This window comes from Artibeus jamaicensis, unplaced genomic scaffold (assembly GCF_021234435.1).
Source record: "Artibeus jamaicensis isolate MK-2021 breed Jamaican fruit bat unplaced genomic scaffold, CSHL_Jam_final contig_470, whole genome shotgun sequence".
NCBI classification, from domain to species: domain Eukaryota; kingdom Metazoa; phylum Chordata; class Mammalia; order Chiroptera; family Phyllostomidae; genus Artibeus; species Artibeus jamaicensis.
The window spans coordinates 1071797-1091100 of record NW_026521849.1 but is presented as its reverse complement, the minus strand read 5'-3'; the positions used below and the strand labels follow the sequence as shown (position 1 = coordinate 1091100).

The window sequence follows — 19304 nt, the reverse complement described above, 5'->3', positions numbered from 1 at the left end:
TTCCCCCTTCTGGTACCCCTATAATTCGGATGTTGGAGCATTTAAAGATGTCCTGGAGGTTCCTAAGACTCTCCTCATTTCTTTGAATTCTTGCTTCTTGACTCTTTTCTGTTTGGCCATTATTTGCTTTCTTCTGGTCCACTCCATTGATCTGAGTCCCAGTTTCCTTTTCATTGCTATTGGTATCCTGTGCAATTCCATTCATTTCAATTAGTTTCGCCTTCATATATTTGTCTAATTTGTCGGTATAATCAACCAGTTCTGTGAGGATCCTGATCACCAATGTTTTAAACTGTGTGTCTGTGAGTTTTGCTATTTCTTCGTCGCTTAGATTTATCTCTGGGGCTTTGAGGTCTTCCTGCGACATTTTTGGTTTGTTCTGGCCCTTTAAGTGTGAGAAGCGGCGCCTTGGACTCCCAGGTCGCTGGGTTGTGACGCTGTATGTGGGGGCGTGGCCAGAGCAGGGAAATGGCGGCCCCCTCTGCTGTTTCTCACAGCTGGGTGCGGAGGAGCAGCGCCTTAGGTGGTTCACCTGGGCCGGGCCACTCAGAGTCGCTGGGTTATGACGCTGTATGTGGAGGTGGGGTCAGAGCAGGGAAATGGCGGCGCCCTCCACTGCCGCTTGCCGTGGGGACCTGCCGGCCAGGTCCAACCGCCCACTCCCTCACCTGTCCACCCGCGCACAAATGCGCGACCTCAGTCAACACGCAGCCCCGCTGCCCCGCTGTCTCCCCCGCGGTCGCTTGCCTGGTTGCTCGCTCGGTCGCTAACTAGGTCCAACCCTGCGCCTGGATTCCGCGTCTGGATTCCGCGCCTGAGTCCGGCTGACTGAGACCTCCTGTGCAATCCCGCTTCACCAGCCGCTGGTTTCGCCCCTTACCGGTCAGGCTGAAGAATTTGTTGTTAGCAGACTTCCGAAAAGTTCAATTTTCCTTGTTCTGGCTGTGTTTTCTGTTGCTAATATTTAGTTGTCTCTAAACTTGGTTGTGTGAGAAGGCATGGCACATCCACCTATGCCTCCATCTTGGCGGAAGTCCCTGTTTTCTAAACTTTAATCTTTTTTAAAATTTAATTTAGAGAGAGTAAGGGAGAAATATGAAGTTGTTGTTTCACTTACTTATGCATTTATTGGTTGTTTCTTTCTTTTAAAAGATTTTATTTATTTACTTTTAGAGTGATGGGAAGGAAGGGTGAAAGAGAGGGAGTGCAACACCAGATCTGTTGCCTCTCACATGCCCCCAGCTAGGGACCTGGCCTGCAACCCAGGCATGTTCCCAGACTGGAAATCAAACCAGGAACCTTTTAGTTTGCAGACCAGCGATTGATCGATCTACTGAGCCAAACCGGCCAGGGCTATTGGTTTTTTGCATGTGGATCCCACATTGCATATAGCTGTCAGTCTGAAACAGACCCAACCAATCCCCATTGATCTTCTGAAGAATACAATCTAATTGTTTTACACAAGGTCCCACAACTTGTATTTCACCCAGGATAGATTCCTAACAGTGGGATTGCTTGGGCAAAGAGTAAACATATATATAGTTCTGTAACGGGACCCTCGAAAATGGGGAAGGGTGGAGAAGTGCCAAAGACAGTGCTTGCATGTGTCACTGAGCAACCAGGAACAGGAACGCAGGCTTGCACGCACGCATGCGGCTGTAAAAAGGCGTTTAGTGTAGTGCTGGTGCCACAAGCTAGGGAGGTGATTGGATGGGAGAATGTACACTCCCATCTACTTGTGCTGTGCGGGAGATTATGGGTCTTAAAAAGCAAAGCGCTGGAAATGCCAGGTGCTTTTGCTCCCCTATTCCCTGGCTGGGAGCTGAAGCTCCTGAGCTTGTGGGCCTTCCCAGGAGGATTCCTCATATCCCTGTCTGAGCACTCCCGGACCTGCCTGGCCAAAGCACAGCAGGTTCTGATAAGAGGGCAGAGGAAAGTCAAGGCTTGGACCATGGGGCTCTGGGAGCATGGCTGGCGGGCAAGCCCCATGCCCCTTGCCCAGATGGGAAGTCAGGGTGGCTGCTGTCTGTCCATGGTCCAGGTCAGTGCAGGCCTGTCATAAGCACTTTGGGTACTAGGCTGGTAAGAAGGTGGTGGGGGGACGAGGCTTGGGCTGGCGGGTGGTAGGAGGTGGTGTGCCTGGGAGGCAAGTCCTTAGCCCTTGCGTGTGGGAAGCCACTGTGGTGGCCACAAGCCAGCTGCCCGTGTACTCCTCTGGCAGGACTTTGGTGGGGGGTGCCCACCAAGAAACTGCACGTTTTTAAATATTATTTTTTCCTTTCCACTGGACTCTGTCTCTGGAGTTATTGCCTATGGGCAGCAAGCAGTAGAACCCCACTAGTTGTTCGGTTACAGTTTTGCTGGAAAATTTCTCATAGGTGATGTCCCATGTTGTATGTCCACTGATGTATTATGAGTGCTATTTTCCCATAGTCTAGCCAAGAGTGAGCTGTCAAAATTTTGGGTTTCCCTTTCCCCAGTCTGATAGATTGGAAATGTATCATAGTGTGGTTTCAATTTGCTTTCCTGTTATGATTGAGTTTCAGCATATTTTCTGAAAGTAGTCCATTTATATATTTTGCCTATTTCTCCAACAACTTGGAATTTTTCTTTTCAAATCTGATATCACACACACATGTGTGCACCACACACTCCTGTAGGCATAAGTTGCAAAATTTATTCCTGGCTTGTCATTTTTATTACTTTGCCCATTTTTTTTGTCAATTTCCCTTTATTGCATCTGGGTTTTGAATCATATTTCAGAAAATTTGCCCAATGAAAGATAAAGTAAAATATAGTATGTCAGAAGATATACTACGGACAAAAATTAAGCAGGGAGGTGGGGCTGAGATGAAGAAAGGGAGGAGGGGGCACATAAAAAAGAAAATGTATAAAGACTCAGGAAGAATAACCAGGGATAGAAGGAGCATTGGGAGTGAGGGTACTTTGGAGGTCAAGAAAGGAGGTGGAAAGCTAGGCTCAAGATCACAAAGATGTCAAATCTGCCTAATTTATAGTTAACTACAACCCCAATAAACTCTCCATCTGTGTTTGTATTTCTTCTGGAGCTACGTTGGTTGGGAATAAAGTTCATTTCATTGGGAGAAAAAAGTAGAAAGAGACAGGAAAACCTTGAATAATAAGATGGCAACCAGCCATTTCAGATACTTAAAGGTATTACAACCCTGACTGGTGTGGCTCAGTTGGTTGTGTATCCTGAAAAGTAAAGGTTGCTGGTTTGATTCCTGGTCACCACACATGCCTGGGTTGTGGACCAGATCATTGGCTGGGGCACGTGCGAGGCAACTAATGGATGTTTTCCTCATACGTCGATGTTTCTCTCCTTCTCTTTCTCACTTCCTTCCCCTCTCTCTAAAAATATAAATAAAAACTTAAAAAAATAAAAAGTATTGCAAAGCCTGTATAATAAAAAAACCGAGGATGGCAGACAGAAGTCAGACAATAGACTCGGAGAGAACCCAGATACAATTACTCACAGAAACTTAGTGTATGACAAGGTGGCATCTCAAATCACCCAAAGTTTGACTTTATAAAGTTTAGGTGGGTAAATTTTTACTTTATAAATTGAAAAGGAATTCACACAGTGAAGTGCAGACCTAAAATGTACAGCTCAAGTTCTGATGAACCAACACGACTGTGTAACCCTACCACTCTCACCCTGTACAAGTCTACCCTGAACAATACAGGGCTGACCTGCAGAGGTCCACTTATATGTGGATTATTTTCAATAATACATACAGTACTGTAAATGCATTTTCTCTTCCTTATGATTAAAGAAAATAATTTATTTAGTTTTAGAGAGGGGAAAGGAAGGACAGAGGGAAACATCAATGTGTGGTTGCCTCACACCCTGCCCCATTGGGGACCTGGCCTGCAACCCAGGCATGTGCCCTGACTGGGAATCGAACCTGTGACCCCTTGGTTCGCAGGCCAGTACTCAATCCACTGAGCCACACCAGCCAGGCCCTTATGACTTTCTTAATAACATTTTTTCATAGCATACTTTATTGTAAGAATATACTATATAATACATGAAACATACAAAATGTTTATTAATTGACTGTTTATGTTATCAGTGAGGATTCTTTCCAGTCAAGAGCAGACTATTAGTAAAATTTTGCATCACCAGCAGTCAAATGCAAAAGTTGTATGTGGATTTTCAATTGTGCCAGGGGGTTGGCGTCCCTAAAAACAGCAGTCTGTTTCATTGTTCCTGAAAGTGGGGACTTTTGTCCATTTTGTTTAGTGCTGGATCCTCAGTGTTTACAGCAGGTGCTCAATTACTTTAGGCTGAGGGTGAAAGTGATGAGGGGAGTTTCATGGGGACCTTGGGTCGGGTCCAGAGCACCACATTGGCTTCAGTGGGATGACAGGACAGGAGTAAAGTAGTTGAGAGGAACAGCAGCATAGCCTGTGAGAAGGTGGCAGGTGTGGGTAGAAACAATGGGTGACACACCCAGGCAATGCTGTCTTCCATAGTGGGGGAGTTGAGGTGTGAGGGTGAATAAATGTGCTCTTGACTCCTGTTTGAGTCCCTTCTTCATCTGCACAGCTACTGCAGGGTGCCTTGGGCTTGGACCCAGCGCAGCTGCCACTGGGGCAGGGACAGGCCCTGGCAGAGCTCCCCAGAGAGGGCAGCTTGGCCTGGCTGATCCCACCTGGGAAAAAGGATGATGTCAGAGGAATATCAGGAAAGGCCTGGGTCTCCAGACCCTTGGGTACACACCAGTACCCAAGCACATGGTATGGGCTTCCCCGTACCATGCCTGCCTGTCACCAGCCCCTTCCCCTTCCTCCCCACTAAGCCCTGAGTTTGGCCTGTTCCACCCTGCTTAGTCCTACCCCCATCACCAGTTCTCCACAACCCCCTCTTACCAGTCCCCCACAGCTCTCTGCAGCTCAGGGATTCGCTCCAGAGCTTGTTTTAGCAGGTTCTCCAGCTGCTTCAGAGCCTGCCCCAGATTCTCTTTCTGCTCCTTTTCTTGGGATGCATGGATCTGCAGCAACTCTGCAGGTTAGAAGCCCAGGAGGAAGCACTGAATCCCCTGGTTCTCTGGTGCCTTTTAGCCAATGGGTTACCAAATACATTTCCACTTACCTAGTCTTGACCTTAGCATCTCCCCCAAACCTTTCCTTCCTCCCAGGTCCTCATTGCAGGGATAAGCCCACTGTCTCCTCCCTGCCTAACCTCATCCTTGATGCTTACCTTCCCCCTGACAGACCATCAGTCCCCATGGCCTATCCCTCAGCTTCCTCTCCCTTCCCTACTCAGCCCCCAATCCCAGCTTCCCTCCCAGGTTCCAGGCCTCAGCCTGCCAATCTGCTCCATCCTCTACATGACAGTCAAAGTGATCTTCCCGAAGCCTAACCAGATCCTTTCCTTTTTATTTGGAACCCTCCAAGGTTCACCAGTGACCCTAAGACAGAATCCAAACTCTTCAGCATTGTACTTGAGGGTTTGCATTATATCGCACTGCTTACTATTCCTCAGCAAAACCTCACCTACCCCCCAAGGACCACTTGAGACACCATCTTTCCTCCTGGTAGCCCTTCCCAGCATTCCTCACCCCAAGGCTTCCTCCTCAGACTGCCGTAGCCTTTCACTCCAGCACTGTTTTCCCCTGGGGACTGTAGATCTAGCCCTGCTCCACAAACCCAGAACAGGCCCAGCTTAGAGCAAGTGCAGACCGGCAGTGTGATCAGACCCCTTGGGCCTGAATCCTCACTCCAACCTATCCCTGCCTTGTGACATTGGGCATAACACTTGTCCTTCTGTGGTCGACTTTATCTGAGCCACAGGCTAGTGGAGTGGGGGCAGATTAGAGCACTTGGGAGATGGGACCCAGGCTTGCTGACAGATTGAAGTTGGGTGGGTAGGGTTAGGGGCCTGGGAGGAATTAAGGATGACTCTGGGGTTTCTGGCTTTGGCACCTGGATAAGGAGGGCAGGATCATTTGTTGAGGGAAGGAAACCAGGCCTAAGAAAAACAAAACTGCTGAACTTCCGCCAAGATGGAGGCATAGGTGGATGTGCCGTGCCTTCTCACACAACCAAGTTTAGAGACAACTAAATATTAGCAACAGAAAACACAGCCAGAACAAGGAAAACTGAACTTTTCGGAAGTCCGTTAACAAATTCTTCAGCCTGACCGGTAAGGGGCGAAACCAGCGGCTGGTGAAGCGGGATTGCACAGGAGGTCTCGGTCAGCCGGACTCAGGCGCGGAATCCAGGCGCAGGGTTGGACCTAGTGAGCCACCGAGCGAGCCACTAGGCGAGCGACCGCCGGGGAGACAGCGAGGGAGCGGTGCTGAGTGTTGACTGTGGTCGCACATTTGTGTGTGGGCGGACAGGCGAGGGAGTGGGCGGTTGGACCGGGGCCCAGCCGGTCCCGCGGCGTGCGGCAGTGGAGGGCACCGCCATTTCCCTGCTCTGACCCCACCTCCACATACAGCGTCATAACTCAGCGACTCTGAGTGGCCCGGCCCAGGTGAACCTCCTAAAACGCTAATCCTCACCCAGCTGTGAGAAACAGCAGAGGGGGTCGCCATTTCCCTGCTCTGACCACGCCCCCACATACAGCGTCACAACCCAGCGACCTGAGAGGCCAAGGCACCGCTTCTCACACTTAAAGGGCCAGAACAGACCAAAAATATCCCAAGATCTCAAAGCCCCAGAGCCCATAAATCTAAGCGATGAAGAAATAGCAAAACTCTCAGACGCACAGTTTAAAACACTGGTGATCAGGATCCTCACAGAACTGGTTGATTATAGCCACAAATTAGACAAATATATGAAGGTGAAACTAATTGAAATGAATGGAATTGCACAGGACACCAATAGCAATGAAAAGGAAACTGGGACTCAGATCAATGGAGTGGACCAGAAGAAAGCAAATAATGGCCAAACAGAAAAGAGTGAAGAAGCAAGAATTCAAAGAAATGAGGAGAGTCTTAGGAACCTCCAGGACATCTTTAAACGCTCCAACATCTGAATTATAGGGGTACCAGAAGGGGGAAAGGCACAGCCACCAGTGGAAAACTTATTTGAACAAATAATAAAGGAGAATTTCCCCAATCTGGCAAAGGAAATAGACTTCCAGGAAATCCAGGAAGCTCAGAGAGTCCCAAAGAAGTTGGACCCAAGAAGGAACACACCAAGGCACATCATCATTACATTAGCCAAAATTAAAATGAAGGAGAGAATCCTAGAAGCAGCAAGAGATAAGGGGACAGTCACCTACAAAGGAGTCCCCATCAGACTGTCAGCTGATTTCTCAAAAGAGACCTTACAGGCAAGAAGGGGCTGGAAAGAGGTATTCCAAGTCATGAAATCCAAAGACCTACAACCAAGGTTGCTCTATCCAGCAAAACTTTCATTTAGAATGGAAGGACAGATAAGGTGCTTCTCAGATAAGATCAAATTCAAGGAGTTCATCATCACCAAGCCCTTATTATATGAAATGTTAAAGGGACTTATCTAAGAAAAAGAAGTTAAAGAAACATGAACAGTGAAAGGACAACAAACTCACAGTTATTAACAACCACACCTAAAAAAAAGCAAACTAAAAGGACAGCTAGATTAGGAGTAGAAGCATAGAAATGAAGATCTCAAGGAGGGTTAGCAACAGGGGAGTGGGAGGAGGAGAAGGGGGGAGAAGGTACAGAAAATAAGTAGCATAGACAGTAGATAGAAAATAGATGGGGGGGAAAGAATAGCATGGGAAATATAGAATCTAAAGGAATTGAGACACATGGTCATAAAGTAAAGGGGGGTAATGGTGGGAATGGGGGGATAGGGTAGAGGGGAATGAAGGGGGGGAATAGAACAACTGTAACAGCATAATCAATAAAAAAATTAAAAAAAAAAAAAGAAACAAAACTGCTTTTGAAGCAGAGAATTAAGTCCCATTTACATTCCATAATGCCTGTGGGATGGGATGCAGCTGTGCTGGCTCTTGGACCATTCCTGCACAGGGCTCCCTGCCCATCAGAGAGGGGAAAGGCAGAGAGCCTGAAACTCAAAGGCCTGAGAATGGTTTCTTCCTTCTTTGCTGATGGCACCCTGATTCATCATTTCACTTCTTTTGTCTATTTATCCTTTGATTCTTTGCTCTTTGGTTCTACCATGGGGACATCCCTGGGGCTGGACTGCTCTCGCCTTTCTCCCCATTGAGCTGTTGGGGGCAGCCCCTGGTAGGTACCCAGTGAGTGCTTGCTGGGGAAATCCAGCATGAACAACTTTTTTGAGTTTGTGTTTCCTCATTGGCAAACTGAGTCTTACTTCCTTCCCTCATGGTAAGGACTAGATGAGACTACACTAGATCAGACAAAATGATCACAATCTCACCAGGGACACAGAGCACTGACTGCATGTCCTGCATTGTTCAGTGCCCTGCTTGGGTCACCTGATTGTGTCTTTCCAGCAACTCTATAAGGTGTTACCCTTATGCTTACTCCATGGGGGAGGAAACTGAAGCACAGGGAGATCACACAAGAGGCAGTGCTGGGAGGAGAATCTAGGCAGTTTAACTCTATAGCCCAGCTGCTTTTAATTACTCAAGTGTACTTTTGGATGGTGACAAATGAACACTTGGCAATTAGTGGGCAGTGTCACCTAGCGGTTAGGAGCAAAGAACCGCCAGGAGTCCGATTGCCCAGATTCAAATCCTAGCTCGGCCATCTGGGCAGCTACTGAGGCCTGTGTCCATGTGCCTCCCCTGTAAAAGGGAGAATGGCAGCACTAACGCCCTGGGGTTGCTGTGCAGAAAAAAATAATGAACATGCTTAAAGCACTCAGTGCTCAGAAGGCTCTGTGTCCGCAGTGCGTGTTCTTTGTGATTAGTTCTAGAGGCTGATGGTCCTGGGAATGGGCAGGAATGCTAGACATGGAAGCAGTGCAGGCCTACCCTGGGTGGATGGTCCAGGTGGTAGGCTGGTCTTCATGTGCAGCTGATCCCAGCACTGGAGACTCCACCGGTCCTGGAAGAACAGAAGGTCCTGGCGAAGAGAAGCAGCCTTTGGGAGAAGCAGCTCTGGAGCCTGGAGGGAGGGGAAAAGGACAATCACCTTAGCTGGGGGGAGGGATGGGAAGATAGGTCCTAGGGGACAGGCACTCACCTTCCCTGTGGGCAGCCCCAGCATATGGCTAAGCACCATGAGGCTGGAGCTCCTTGAGAATGCAGGATGAAGCTGGTAGACGGATGGCAGGATTGTGGGCAGGGGCTGCAATCTGGGGGGGAAAGTCCAGGTTGGGTGTACTAAGATGGAGTCTTGGGTTGAAGAGGTTGTGGGGGCGGAGGGGTGTGCTTGGGAGGTCCAGGAACTTGGAGCTGGGTCTGGGCACTAGGATTCCAGAGTGGAGCTGAGGACCTACCTGAGGGTGAGGTCTGGTAGCGTGGGGACAGTGGGATCTGGGATTATTGTTGTGGAGTGGGACAGTTAACCAAGGGAGAGGATAAAGGAGATGGCCCTGGTCTCACCCTCCAGGACTGTGCTGGAGCAGGGTGCCCAGCAGAAGGTGGGACAGGTGCTGGGCCTCCTTCTCCAGACAGTGAAGCAGCTCCTGGCTCTGTGGTGTCACTGCCTCAGATGTAGGGACCACTTTTTGCTGAACCAGAGCCAGCACCTTTAGGGAAGGAAAAGGATGAGAGGGGCAGCCTGAGGTTACCCAGCCCTATCCCTAGGAGATCTGGCCCTACTCAGACCTCACTCCAAATTCCAACTCACCTCCCCTGGGCTCCGGCACAGGTGCGTCTTGCTGGCTGAGTTGCCCTTGATGAGCAGGCGGACCTGTTCCTGTGTCTTCCCCTGGACAGCCAGGAGACCAAGACAGGCTGCTTTTCCTTCCCAATTCCCAGCCTCTGGCCCTGGCATCCCCTTTCCACAGGTCTGCTTCCTCTTGGGAGATTCACCCTGGGCCAGAGGGTGCTCTGCTCTATCCAGGAAGCCCAGTTCTGGATCATAAGGCTCCCAACCTCACTTTGACCCTCCACCAGCCCCTGCCATTTCTCCCGGAGTCCTGCTTCTCACCACCAGCTGGCGCCAGTGTAGGATTCGTTGCTGTTTGGTCTGCAGCTCCTGCAGCAGAAGCTGCCGCAGTCCAGCAGCCTCCTCCAGCTCCTGGATCTGGGCACACAGGGCCTTGAGCTCTGCCCGCAGGCCACAGTCTCGGAGCCCCAGCACCCATGCTTGCCTGGGGGACAAGCAGAAGAGAACAATGGAGAGGAAGGTGACTAAGACCCACAGTGTAGGAGGGGAGATGAAATTTGCAAGGATGCACAAGGAGCCACAAATGCATGGAGGCGGAGATGAGAGCCACAAGGGCAGAATAAATCCAATATCCTGAGACCCCAGGGAGAGGGACGGCCTAGAGGCCTCTGTCCAGGGAGCCCCTCACCTCTTGCAGGATCCCAGGGTACATCTCTCCATCTCCTTCATTAGGCTCTGGAGGCGCTGGGTCAGGATTTGATGCTCCTTCAGGAGGACGCCCCGCTGGGTGACCAGCACACTCACAGCTTGCCAGCCCTCCTGGGGCAGGGGTACAAAGTCAGGGTGGCCATTGTCCCTGGGGTTGAGGGGACTGAGTGAGTCTTGAGATGAGAAGGGGATAGAGCCTGGGAAGGGTGCCTGGGGGTCACCTGGATGAGATGCACCACGGAAGGCAGGGCCTGGCTGGCATCTGATTGGTCTGGTACCTGGGACCTGTAGGGGGTGGGGGTGAAACTGCTGAGGGAGGGGCCCTGTCCCCTTGCTGGACCCTTGAGAGCAATCAGTGTCAGCCCACCTGAGTTTGATCCCTGGATTTCAGTTCTGACCCTATCAGCAGATCACTGTGTCTGGTCTCGGCCCTATCCCAGGTTACCTAGCCACCTGCCCTGCCTGCCTATGGAAGCGCTCTACCACACACCTGGCTATCCCTGTATCTTGGAGCCTTTCTGGACTACACAGGGACCGAATTTCTGCCTCCCGTTCTGCAGCCAGGTGTTCCAAGGCGGCCAAGACGTGGCGTGGAGGGTGGTTTGCCAGCAGAGTCTGGTGCAGGGAAGGGTGAAGTCAGGGCAGGATGGGGGCAAGGGTGTGAGCTGGGACCACATGAGGATGGGGCAGGGATGTGGCCTTTCTTGAGAGCCCCCTTTACCTCCACTGAGCTAAGCCACTGCTGGTAGGAAGTTCCAAAGTGGTCTTCTTGATGTGTTCTGTGGGGTTACGGGAGGGGGAAGAGAATGTTACAAGACAACTAATTCTCCCCCTAATGATCACCACCACTCTAAAAAGTAGGAGCTATCTCTGTCCCCAGTTTACAGATGAGGAAAGCAAGTTCATCTCTGCTTGCTATTTCCTTCTTGTACTGACTTGCTGGCCATGGGCCCTTTCACACGTGCTGCTTGCTTGGAATACCCTCTCTACCTTTTACCTTTGCTAAGGTTCCTGACCAGAAAATCCATCCTCCCTGTTTCCTTAGCTGGGTAGAGTGTCTCCTCTCAGTACCCAGAGCCTCACCTCCAATAATCCTAACCATGAGGGTTGTCACTGTCTGTGATGAGTTTGTTGCTGTCTCTTCCCAGCCTGGGAGGCCTGTCAGAGCAGGCCCTGGGGCTAACAGGGCCCAATGTCCGAGGAATTAACAGATGAACAACCCTTCCCAAAGCCTAGGTTCTTCGCAGGGTTTCTGAGGGCTGGGTGACACTCACGGGGTGCTTCTTCCTTTAGTCTGAGGAACCAGAAGGTTTTGCAGGAACTGAGTTCGGAGGGTGCACACTGTTCGGACATCACTCTGGGAAGAGGATGGGACATTACGAGGAACCTGGGGGCTCAGTCCACCTGACCCCAGACTGGCCCCTCCCCCCACGTCCCAGGACTCTTACCAGGACCACAGGCTCCAGGCCCAGGGCTGCTGATGTCAAGGGTCCAAAGGTTACATCCATTTTAGCCTTCCTGAAGAGAGGAGTGCATTTGGGGTTGGAGGCCCTGGAGGGAGCTGGGAGAACAGATGTCTGTGTCCTCCTCCTGCTGCCAGCAAAGCCAGTCACAGGGATCACTGAGCCTGAATCTCAGGGGCCACATCCAAAATTAGGCCACTGTCATTTTCTGGCTGGATGATTCTGTTAGCCTCCTCACTGGTCTCCCTGCTCTCACTCTCTACAGTCTGTTCTCCAACCAGTAGTTAAAGTGATTCTGTTCAAACCTCAGACAGATCATGTCACTGTTCTACTTAAAACTCTCAAAACAATGTGATATGTCCTTGTCACCCTCAGAATAATAACAATGGAAACTCTGCTATTAAGTGATTTAACTTGTCATATCTACCATATCAAGTAGGTAATATTATCCCCAATTTATAGATCTTAGAAACTGAGGCACAAACTTTGCCCAAGGTCACACAGCTGTAAGTGATCAAGCCAAGGCATGAACTCAGCCTCTGAGGAGAAAGCCAGTGCCTCTGCAGTGCTACGTGAGCCTCTCCAACCTTACCTCCTCACACACTCCCTTTTGCCTGTGATGCTTGGGCTGAACTGCCCTCCTAGCTGTTCTTCCTATAGGCCAACCTCAGGGCCTCTGCTCTTGCTGTCCGTCTTCATGGAAATTCCTTCCCCAAGTCACGTTACCTCCTCAGAGAGGCCTTCTCTGACCATCCTACCTAGAGGATCATGTCCTCCCTTTCTATTGTACCACCCTTTCTTCGAAGCACTTATCTCTACCTGCAGTTGCAGGGTTTGTCTGCTTTCTAGTTTTACCATCTGCCTCCTTTGCATCACAGTGTAAGTTTCATGAGGGCAGGGTTGTCCCTTGTTTACCATTCTTTCCCAGCAGTGGATTTCTAGATATATAGGTATTACCATTCTAGGCACAAATACAGGTAGCTGAGATGACAAAAATTCCCTGATCTTATGGACTTTAAATCCTAAGAAGTGGAGCTCAGAACTTGAGAACTCAAGAAGGGGTCAAGGCAGAGCACTGAGGTTTCCGAAGAAAACATCTCTCCACCCAGCCTGGTGCAGGCAGTCCCTGGGTACTTGACACCCACCTTTCCATGTCCTGCAGGTGCCTAAGCTGATTCTGTAGCCACTGCATGGGATGTTGGAGTCCACACTGCTGTCTTTGCATGGCCCCAGCTTGGGCCCGGAGGAGGAGAACATGCTGCTGAGTGTCTTGCATGCTCTGCAGTGCCTGCTCCATGGCCATGTCTGTGTGAGGAATAGGCGTGGCCATGAGTACCTCCCCAGTACCCGCTGCCCATTGTCTAGCCCTGTGAATCACCCTGAGCCTCGGTCTCCTGATCCATCAGCTCCAAGCTCTGATCTAACTCCTGGATCTCTGTCCGTAGGCGGGCAACAGCAGCTTCCAGCTCCAACTTCTTCCGACAGGCCTGGTGGGATCAGGTACAGGGTCAAGTAAATAACCTGGCTGCGGCTCAGCCTGGCGTGATCATCCTTTGTGGAGCACCAGTCATCTTTTCATCTGCCCAGCAGGGTGGCAGAAGATTTCTCCTAGGCAGTTAACTGTGTCTGAACCTCTAGGCCCAGAGGAGCACTAGGGTGCTATCCTGGCCCCACTCCTTCCTCCTGGCATTACATCACGCTCCCAACATGTTTCTTGTCTCTGAATTGATGATGAATCACATCTCTGTCCCAGTCCTTATTTCCTCATAAGGTCCTCATCTAGGAGTCCCGAGGTCTTCTGAAAGCATTCCCCTAGATGTCACCTGGACTGCTGGCACACACTGAGTCCCATACTGGCCTCAGGATCTCTCCCAAACTAGTCCATTCTCCCATCTACCCTCACCAGATCTGGTGCCTCATAGCTATGTCCTCCCCTTCCTTCCAGTTCATCCTGTCTCTTTTTGGACTGTAACTCTATGAATGCATGGATCAAGGCTGTTTTGTGATCCAGTATCCCCATTATCACCCAACATAAGGCTAAGCCAAGAGCAGAAGATCTACAAGTCCTCTTTTTGGATGAAAGAAAATTTTGTAGCACATGCTTCTTACCTCTGGACTGTACTGGTGGCCATACCTGAGGAAATGAGACCAGAGTTAGGGGATGACAGAGGCTTCCGGAAGGTGTAAGGCTGTGGATGGGGACAGGGCTGGATGGGACTGGCGAAGATAGGAAGGGATAGCTTTGCAGACCAGTTACCAGAGTAGGTTTCCCCGGATCTTCTTGACATTCCTACATTGGAGAGGTAGGAGGAAGTGGAGTCACTGTGGGACTTGTCTGTGTCCCCTGCCCTACCACAGCCTCCCTTATGCAGTCAGGCTCACCTCTGGCTGTGCACATGCCTTAAGACATAGGCCCAGATGTCAGCCCCCTGGCCCAGACACAACCTGTTGGGGACAGCAGGTAAGGGCATGCCTGAGGCATCACACAGGGTGGAGGATCTTCATCCCCAGAGTGGTGGAGGGGGAGAAGGGCTTTACTAGGTAATTCTTATTTCCGGGGGGGGGGGGGGGGGGGAGGATTCATATTTTTGGGGTTAAGATATTCTTTCCTGGGAGGGTGGTGGAGAAGGTGGGATTCTCACTGGGCACAGGGGTATCTTATTCCCTGGTGGGGTGCTTCCTTTCTCTGTGGAGGGGGTTACTTCCAGTCACTTCCAGAGGTGGGGGTGAGGGGTATAATGCCAGGAAATGCTCTGTCACTAAAGTTTGTGAGCTATCACTCCTGCAGATTTAATCTCCAGTGGGAGGAGTCCTCACTGGCGGGGCTGGGTGGTGAGTGGGGAGGTGCTGCAGGGAGGCCTTCCTTACCCAGGAGATCCTATTTACAAATGGGAAGAAGGCTTTAATATCTCACGGAAGACCCTCACTGGTGCCAAGGACCTCTGGGTGCTCTCACGGGGTGCGGGTGGTGTGAGGATTAGCGTCAGAAGGTGCTCACTCAAATGCAGTATCCTCTTCCTGGGTAAACTACTCGGGGGGGGGGGGTGAGGGGCGCGCCCTTGGAGGTTATTCTAACTGGGCCGGAGGAGGAAGGAGCGGCTTTAGTAAGGACGAGGTGGTCTCTCCCAGAGACACTCTCTCCAGGCTGGGGGATCCTCATTCCTGAACGACCCTCACCTGCGCAGCGTCGACTCCGGCACCCGGGCAGCCTCCGGCGCCTCCATCTCTTCCCACGCCCAGCAAACCAGTTCCCGCGCTTCCATGGCAGCGCCTTGGCCGCCACGTCCCACACTCACTTCAAGAGTGGCGCCCACCTCTGACGTCACCAGAGCGCGCACCGACACTGACTAGATCTGTCGCTAGGGAACCGTAGCATCCCAGCTTTGCAGTGTCTCGGAGACAGCTTACCTTTCGCACTTCTTCACGATGAATCCCTTTGAATGAAGATGAAAGGGGCGTGGACAAAACAGTGGGGTCCACTTGCTTTCTGCTTCCTCCCTTTCTCACTACCGGCTCATCTCTAAGAGGCAAAAGGCCCCTAATGCCTCGATTGATTTTCTTGACAAAAAGGAACTTTCATTCTAGGAGAATGAGAGCCAAGGAAGGAGATGCCAAACGTACACCTCTTTAATTTCAGAAAAAGGGTGTCTTAGGTCTGAGTGAAGGATAGAGGGCAGATAGCATGACCCTAATATGGCCCTGGAATGCTTTCTTTCAGAGTCCTTTGTCCTTACCATTCCATCACATTTATGAGCCAAGCCTGTGTGTGGGACACCGCAGGGGTTGAGACAGTCCCTGTCTTCATGCAACGGAGCTCACAGTTCAGTGGGGAAATAGATGCATCACCAGGTGGGGAGGGTAGAAAATAAGCAACAGGGGTGGGTCAATTTGGGATTACAGGGCGCGTGAGAGGTCTGTGGGATACCCCAGAAAGCACTGGGTACTAGGGCTGGAGTTCTGGAGAGCCCATTGGCCTCAAATAGAGTCCCAGAAAATGGTAACATTCAGGGGCCTTTCAACATGCTTGCCTAGGTCACCACTCTGCCCTTAGTGTTCAACACAGAGCCCGACTCTAAAAAGTTGTTGAAAAAACAAATGGAAGAAAGAGAGAGGTGGTGGGGTGACACTAAAGCTGAGAACCCAGGGAGGAGGGTGGAGCAGAATGAGGAGTGGGGGGCAAGGATATTATTGGTCCACAGCAGGGTTCAGTGGAGCAGAAAGAAGACTGAGTGGATGGAGTTGATTGGCTGTAGGGGAAGGGGCTCTGGGGTCCAGGGCTCTGGGCTGTGGAATAGGTGGAGCAGACTTTAAAATGGTGATATGAAAGAAAGGGAAGTGTTGGGGGAGGTGCTGTTAACAATGTGGGAACCTATCCATATGAGGAATGAAGGATAGTCCTGAGTCTCTGGCCCAGGGACAAGGGGACCATGGGATCACCATTGAGATAACAGATTTGGGGGAGAAGCTGGGTCCACCTTCAAATGTTTTGTAAGGGCAGAGAAGCAGAAGAAGGTGCCAGGGGCTAATGTAATCCAGGTGGACTTTCTGGAAGAAAGATTAGCATGCTATTCCATGATGCCTAATTTTGCAACAGCTGTTTTTTCTCTCAAACATCTCCACCCTTCCACCCCTTGTGGAGTATTTTTCTATTTAAATATCCCTGGATTGGTGAGTAAAAAGTTTCTTTAATGGGTGTTGTTTTAAATTTTTAACAGGCATTTTGAGATAACTGTTGACATTTTGGGGGAGGGACCTCTTTTTAGGTCCTTACTGCCATATATTAATATAAGTCAAGATGGATAACTTTGTTTTATCCCTTCCCAAACTCATGGCATTCTAGCATATAATAGAAAAAAATATCAATGGACAGCATGTCTGCCATGGGTCTATGAGCCTTTCAAGGGGCTTTTAAAAATTATTGGCTGTTAAGAGAATGAAAAATCACAGGCTGGAATAAGATATTTGCAAAACATATCTCATGATGAACTTCAGTCCAAAATATGCAAAGAACTTTTCAAACTCAACCATAAGATAATAAGTAATTAAATTAAAAATGGACAAAAGTTATGAACAGATGTCTCACCAAAGAAGATATACAGATGGCGGAGATGCATATGAAAAGTTTATCAATATCATATGTTATCTGGGAATTGCAGATTAAAACAATGATGGGATATGTCTACATGTCTATTAGAATGTCTAAAATCCAAAACACTACTAAATGCTATTAAGGCTGTGGAACAACAGAACTCTCATTAGTTGCTAATGGGAATGCAAAATAATACAGCCACTTTGGAAGGCAATCTGAATAGGCAATATACTGTTTGATTACAATTTTATGGTATTCAGGAAAAGGCAAAACTATAGAGATCAGTAAAAAAGATCACTAGTTGCCAAGGGAATCATGGTGTGGGGGTTGGGATGAAGAGGTGAAGCAAGGAACATTTTCAGATGAGCGAAACTATTTTGTATATTGTAATGGTGGATACATCATATTATGCATTTGTGGAAGGCCATAGAACTGTACAACACAGAGTGAGCCCTAATGTAAGATATGGATTTAATAAGTAGTAATGTTTCACTGTTGGTCAATTGTAACAAAGGTGCCATACTCCTGCAACTTAAAAAAAAAAAGCCAGTTACAGGTTATTAGACTAAGATACCTAAGAGCAGAGCAGATCTGGTCATGTGACCATCTCCCCAGCAGCTACTCACCATCTTCTCACTATTCTCCTCCAGTCTCTGTGCAGTGGCTTTGTGATATATGTCAACTTGACTAGACTGAATTAACTATATCACAGAAATACCTTCTCTCTATGTGTCCAATTAGGATGGGCCAACAGATTCTTGGGCAAGATTTGGAGGTCAGAATGCCAGCTGCTATTTTTTAGATCACACAGCTTGTCTGGGTGGCTGGCTGCTGACTCATCATTTTTGCATAGGGCAGCAGCCAGGCCAGCAATTATTTCACTTTCTCCTGCAACTCCTGGGCTAGGTGTGTGTTTAATCCATGATGAAGGATGCCATCCATCTTCTCCTGTGGATGCTCATACCATCAAGGGCAGAAGCAAGTTTATTCCAGCTTGCACTAGCTTTCCCACACTTTACACACACAAAACAACAACTCTGCATCATCAAGTGTACCCACACATATTGAGTAAAAGTGCAAAATACACATAGAGTGATTCACAGCAACCTGAGTTCAGGGACAGAGGGAGGGAGGAAGGGAACAGAGAAGAGGGGCCAGGGGCTTAATCTGTATAATATTTTGTTTCTAAAAATAAGAGATCTGATGCAGATAGAGGAAAATGTTTACATCTGTTAAATCTGGAAATTACACAGGGGTCTGCTAGATGATTTTTCAGTATGGTCTGTAGATTTGAACCCTTTTTAAAAACAGGCTTAATTTACTTTATTTTTCTTGTGTAAAATTATGTGGTGGCCATAGCTGGAGCCTGGGTCCTCTGCACAGAAACTCTGGCATGGGGCTTTACAAGATGGTCAGTGAATTTCTATAGGGAGACTGGGTAAATACAATCTCTTTCCAGATGTTAAGGGCCAGATAGCTGTAGGTCTTGGCAGTGGTATTGAAGGTGGCCTTGGCAAAGTTGCCCAGGGTGGCAGTGCAGTCCCTGACTGAGATGTAGCGGTTGTTGACACCAGCCATCAGCAGCAGCTTCTTGCGTATGGGGCTGATACAATGCCAGTGTCCCTGTGAGCAGGGATGAGGCATATCAGCACAGAGGCACAGCAGCTGGTCACCTTGCAAGGGACAGTGTGGAGCTAGTCAATCTTGTTCCTCTAATAACCTCACTGCACAGGTACAATCAAGACCTTGGATAAGGTGATAGCCCCAGCGGATGGCAGTGGCTACTTCCTTGGATTATTTGAACCTGGTCCTCTGGCCAGCACAGGTCTGCTTTTGCACAGGCATAATCTTTTAAACCTCCTTCTTGAAGGATGCCTCCAGGAAAGTCAATGATTCCTTTATGGGCAGGGAGAAGAGACAAATCTCTTCCAGGGATTTCACCCTCATGTCCTTGACCAGATGGCCCAACCTGATGACAGGGATCCACTCCTGGTCCTTGTCTTTGCTTCTGTGAGCTCCACAGCCCCAGCCTAGTCCTGACCACAGCCATGACCTTGGTTTGGGGTGCTGCTGCCAAATCCTCCATGGAAGCTGCCACGGCATCCCATTCCAGGGCCCCCGGAATCCTGCAGCACTAGTGTTATCACTATTTGGTGTTTCCTCGGAGGAAGCAGATCTGAAACCTTTATCTAAATAGATTAAGAAATTTAAAGTTTTTAAAAAGTGGGAAAGAACATTCTAGTTGTTCTGTGGAGGGTAGATCACAGAAGAATGAGGCTGGGGCACGAATAATGATGATGGGGTTAAAACGTAGCA

General features: G+C 49.4%; 1 protein-coding gene and 1 pseudogene across 1 annotated transcript; both read right to left on the bottom strand.

The window, feature by feature from the left end:
* Positions 1–4049: 4049 nt before the first annotated feature.
* HAUS5 (HAUS augmin like complex subunit 5) lies at positions 4050–15203 on the bottom strand. The gene is given in 19 exon segments (XM_053667602.1): positions 4050–4523; positions 4525–4679; positions 8927–9059; positions 9138–9249; positions 9500–9645; positions 9747–9827; positions 10050–10212; positions 10417–10547; positions 10658–10721; positions 10927–11051; positions 11158–11215; positions 11711–11793; positions 11885–11954; positions 13045–13204; positions 13278–13386; positions 14009–14033; positions 14157–14189; positions 14282–14344; positions 15077–15203. Coding segments are annotated over 19 exon segments (1941 nt in total). The 5' UTR covers positions 15163–15203; the 3' UTR covers positions 4050–4379.
* A 3127-nt stretch (positions 15204–18330) lies between these two features.
* LOC128627812 (40S ribosomal protein S2-like) lies at positions 18331–19081 on the bottom strand (annotated as a pseudogene).
* Between the last annotated feature and the right edge of the window lie 223 nt (positions 19082–19304).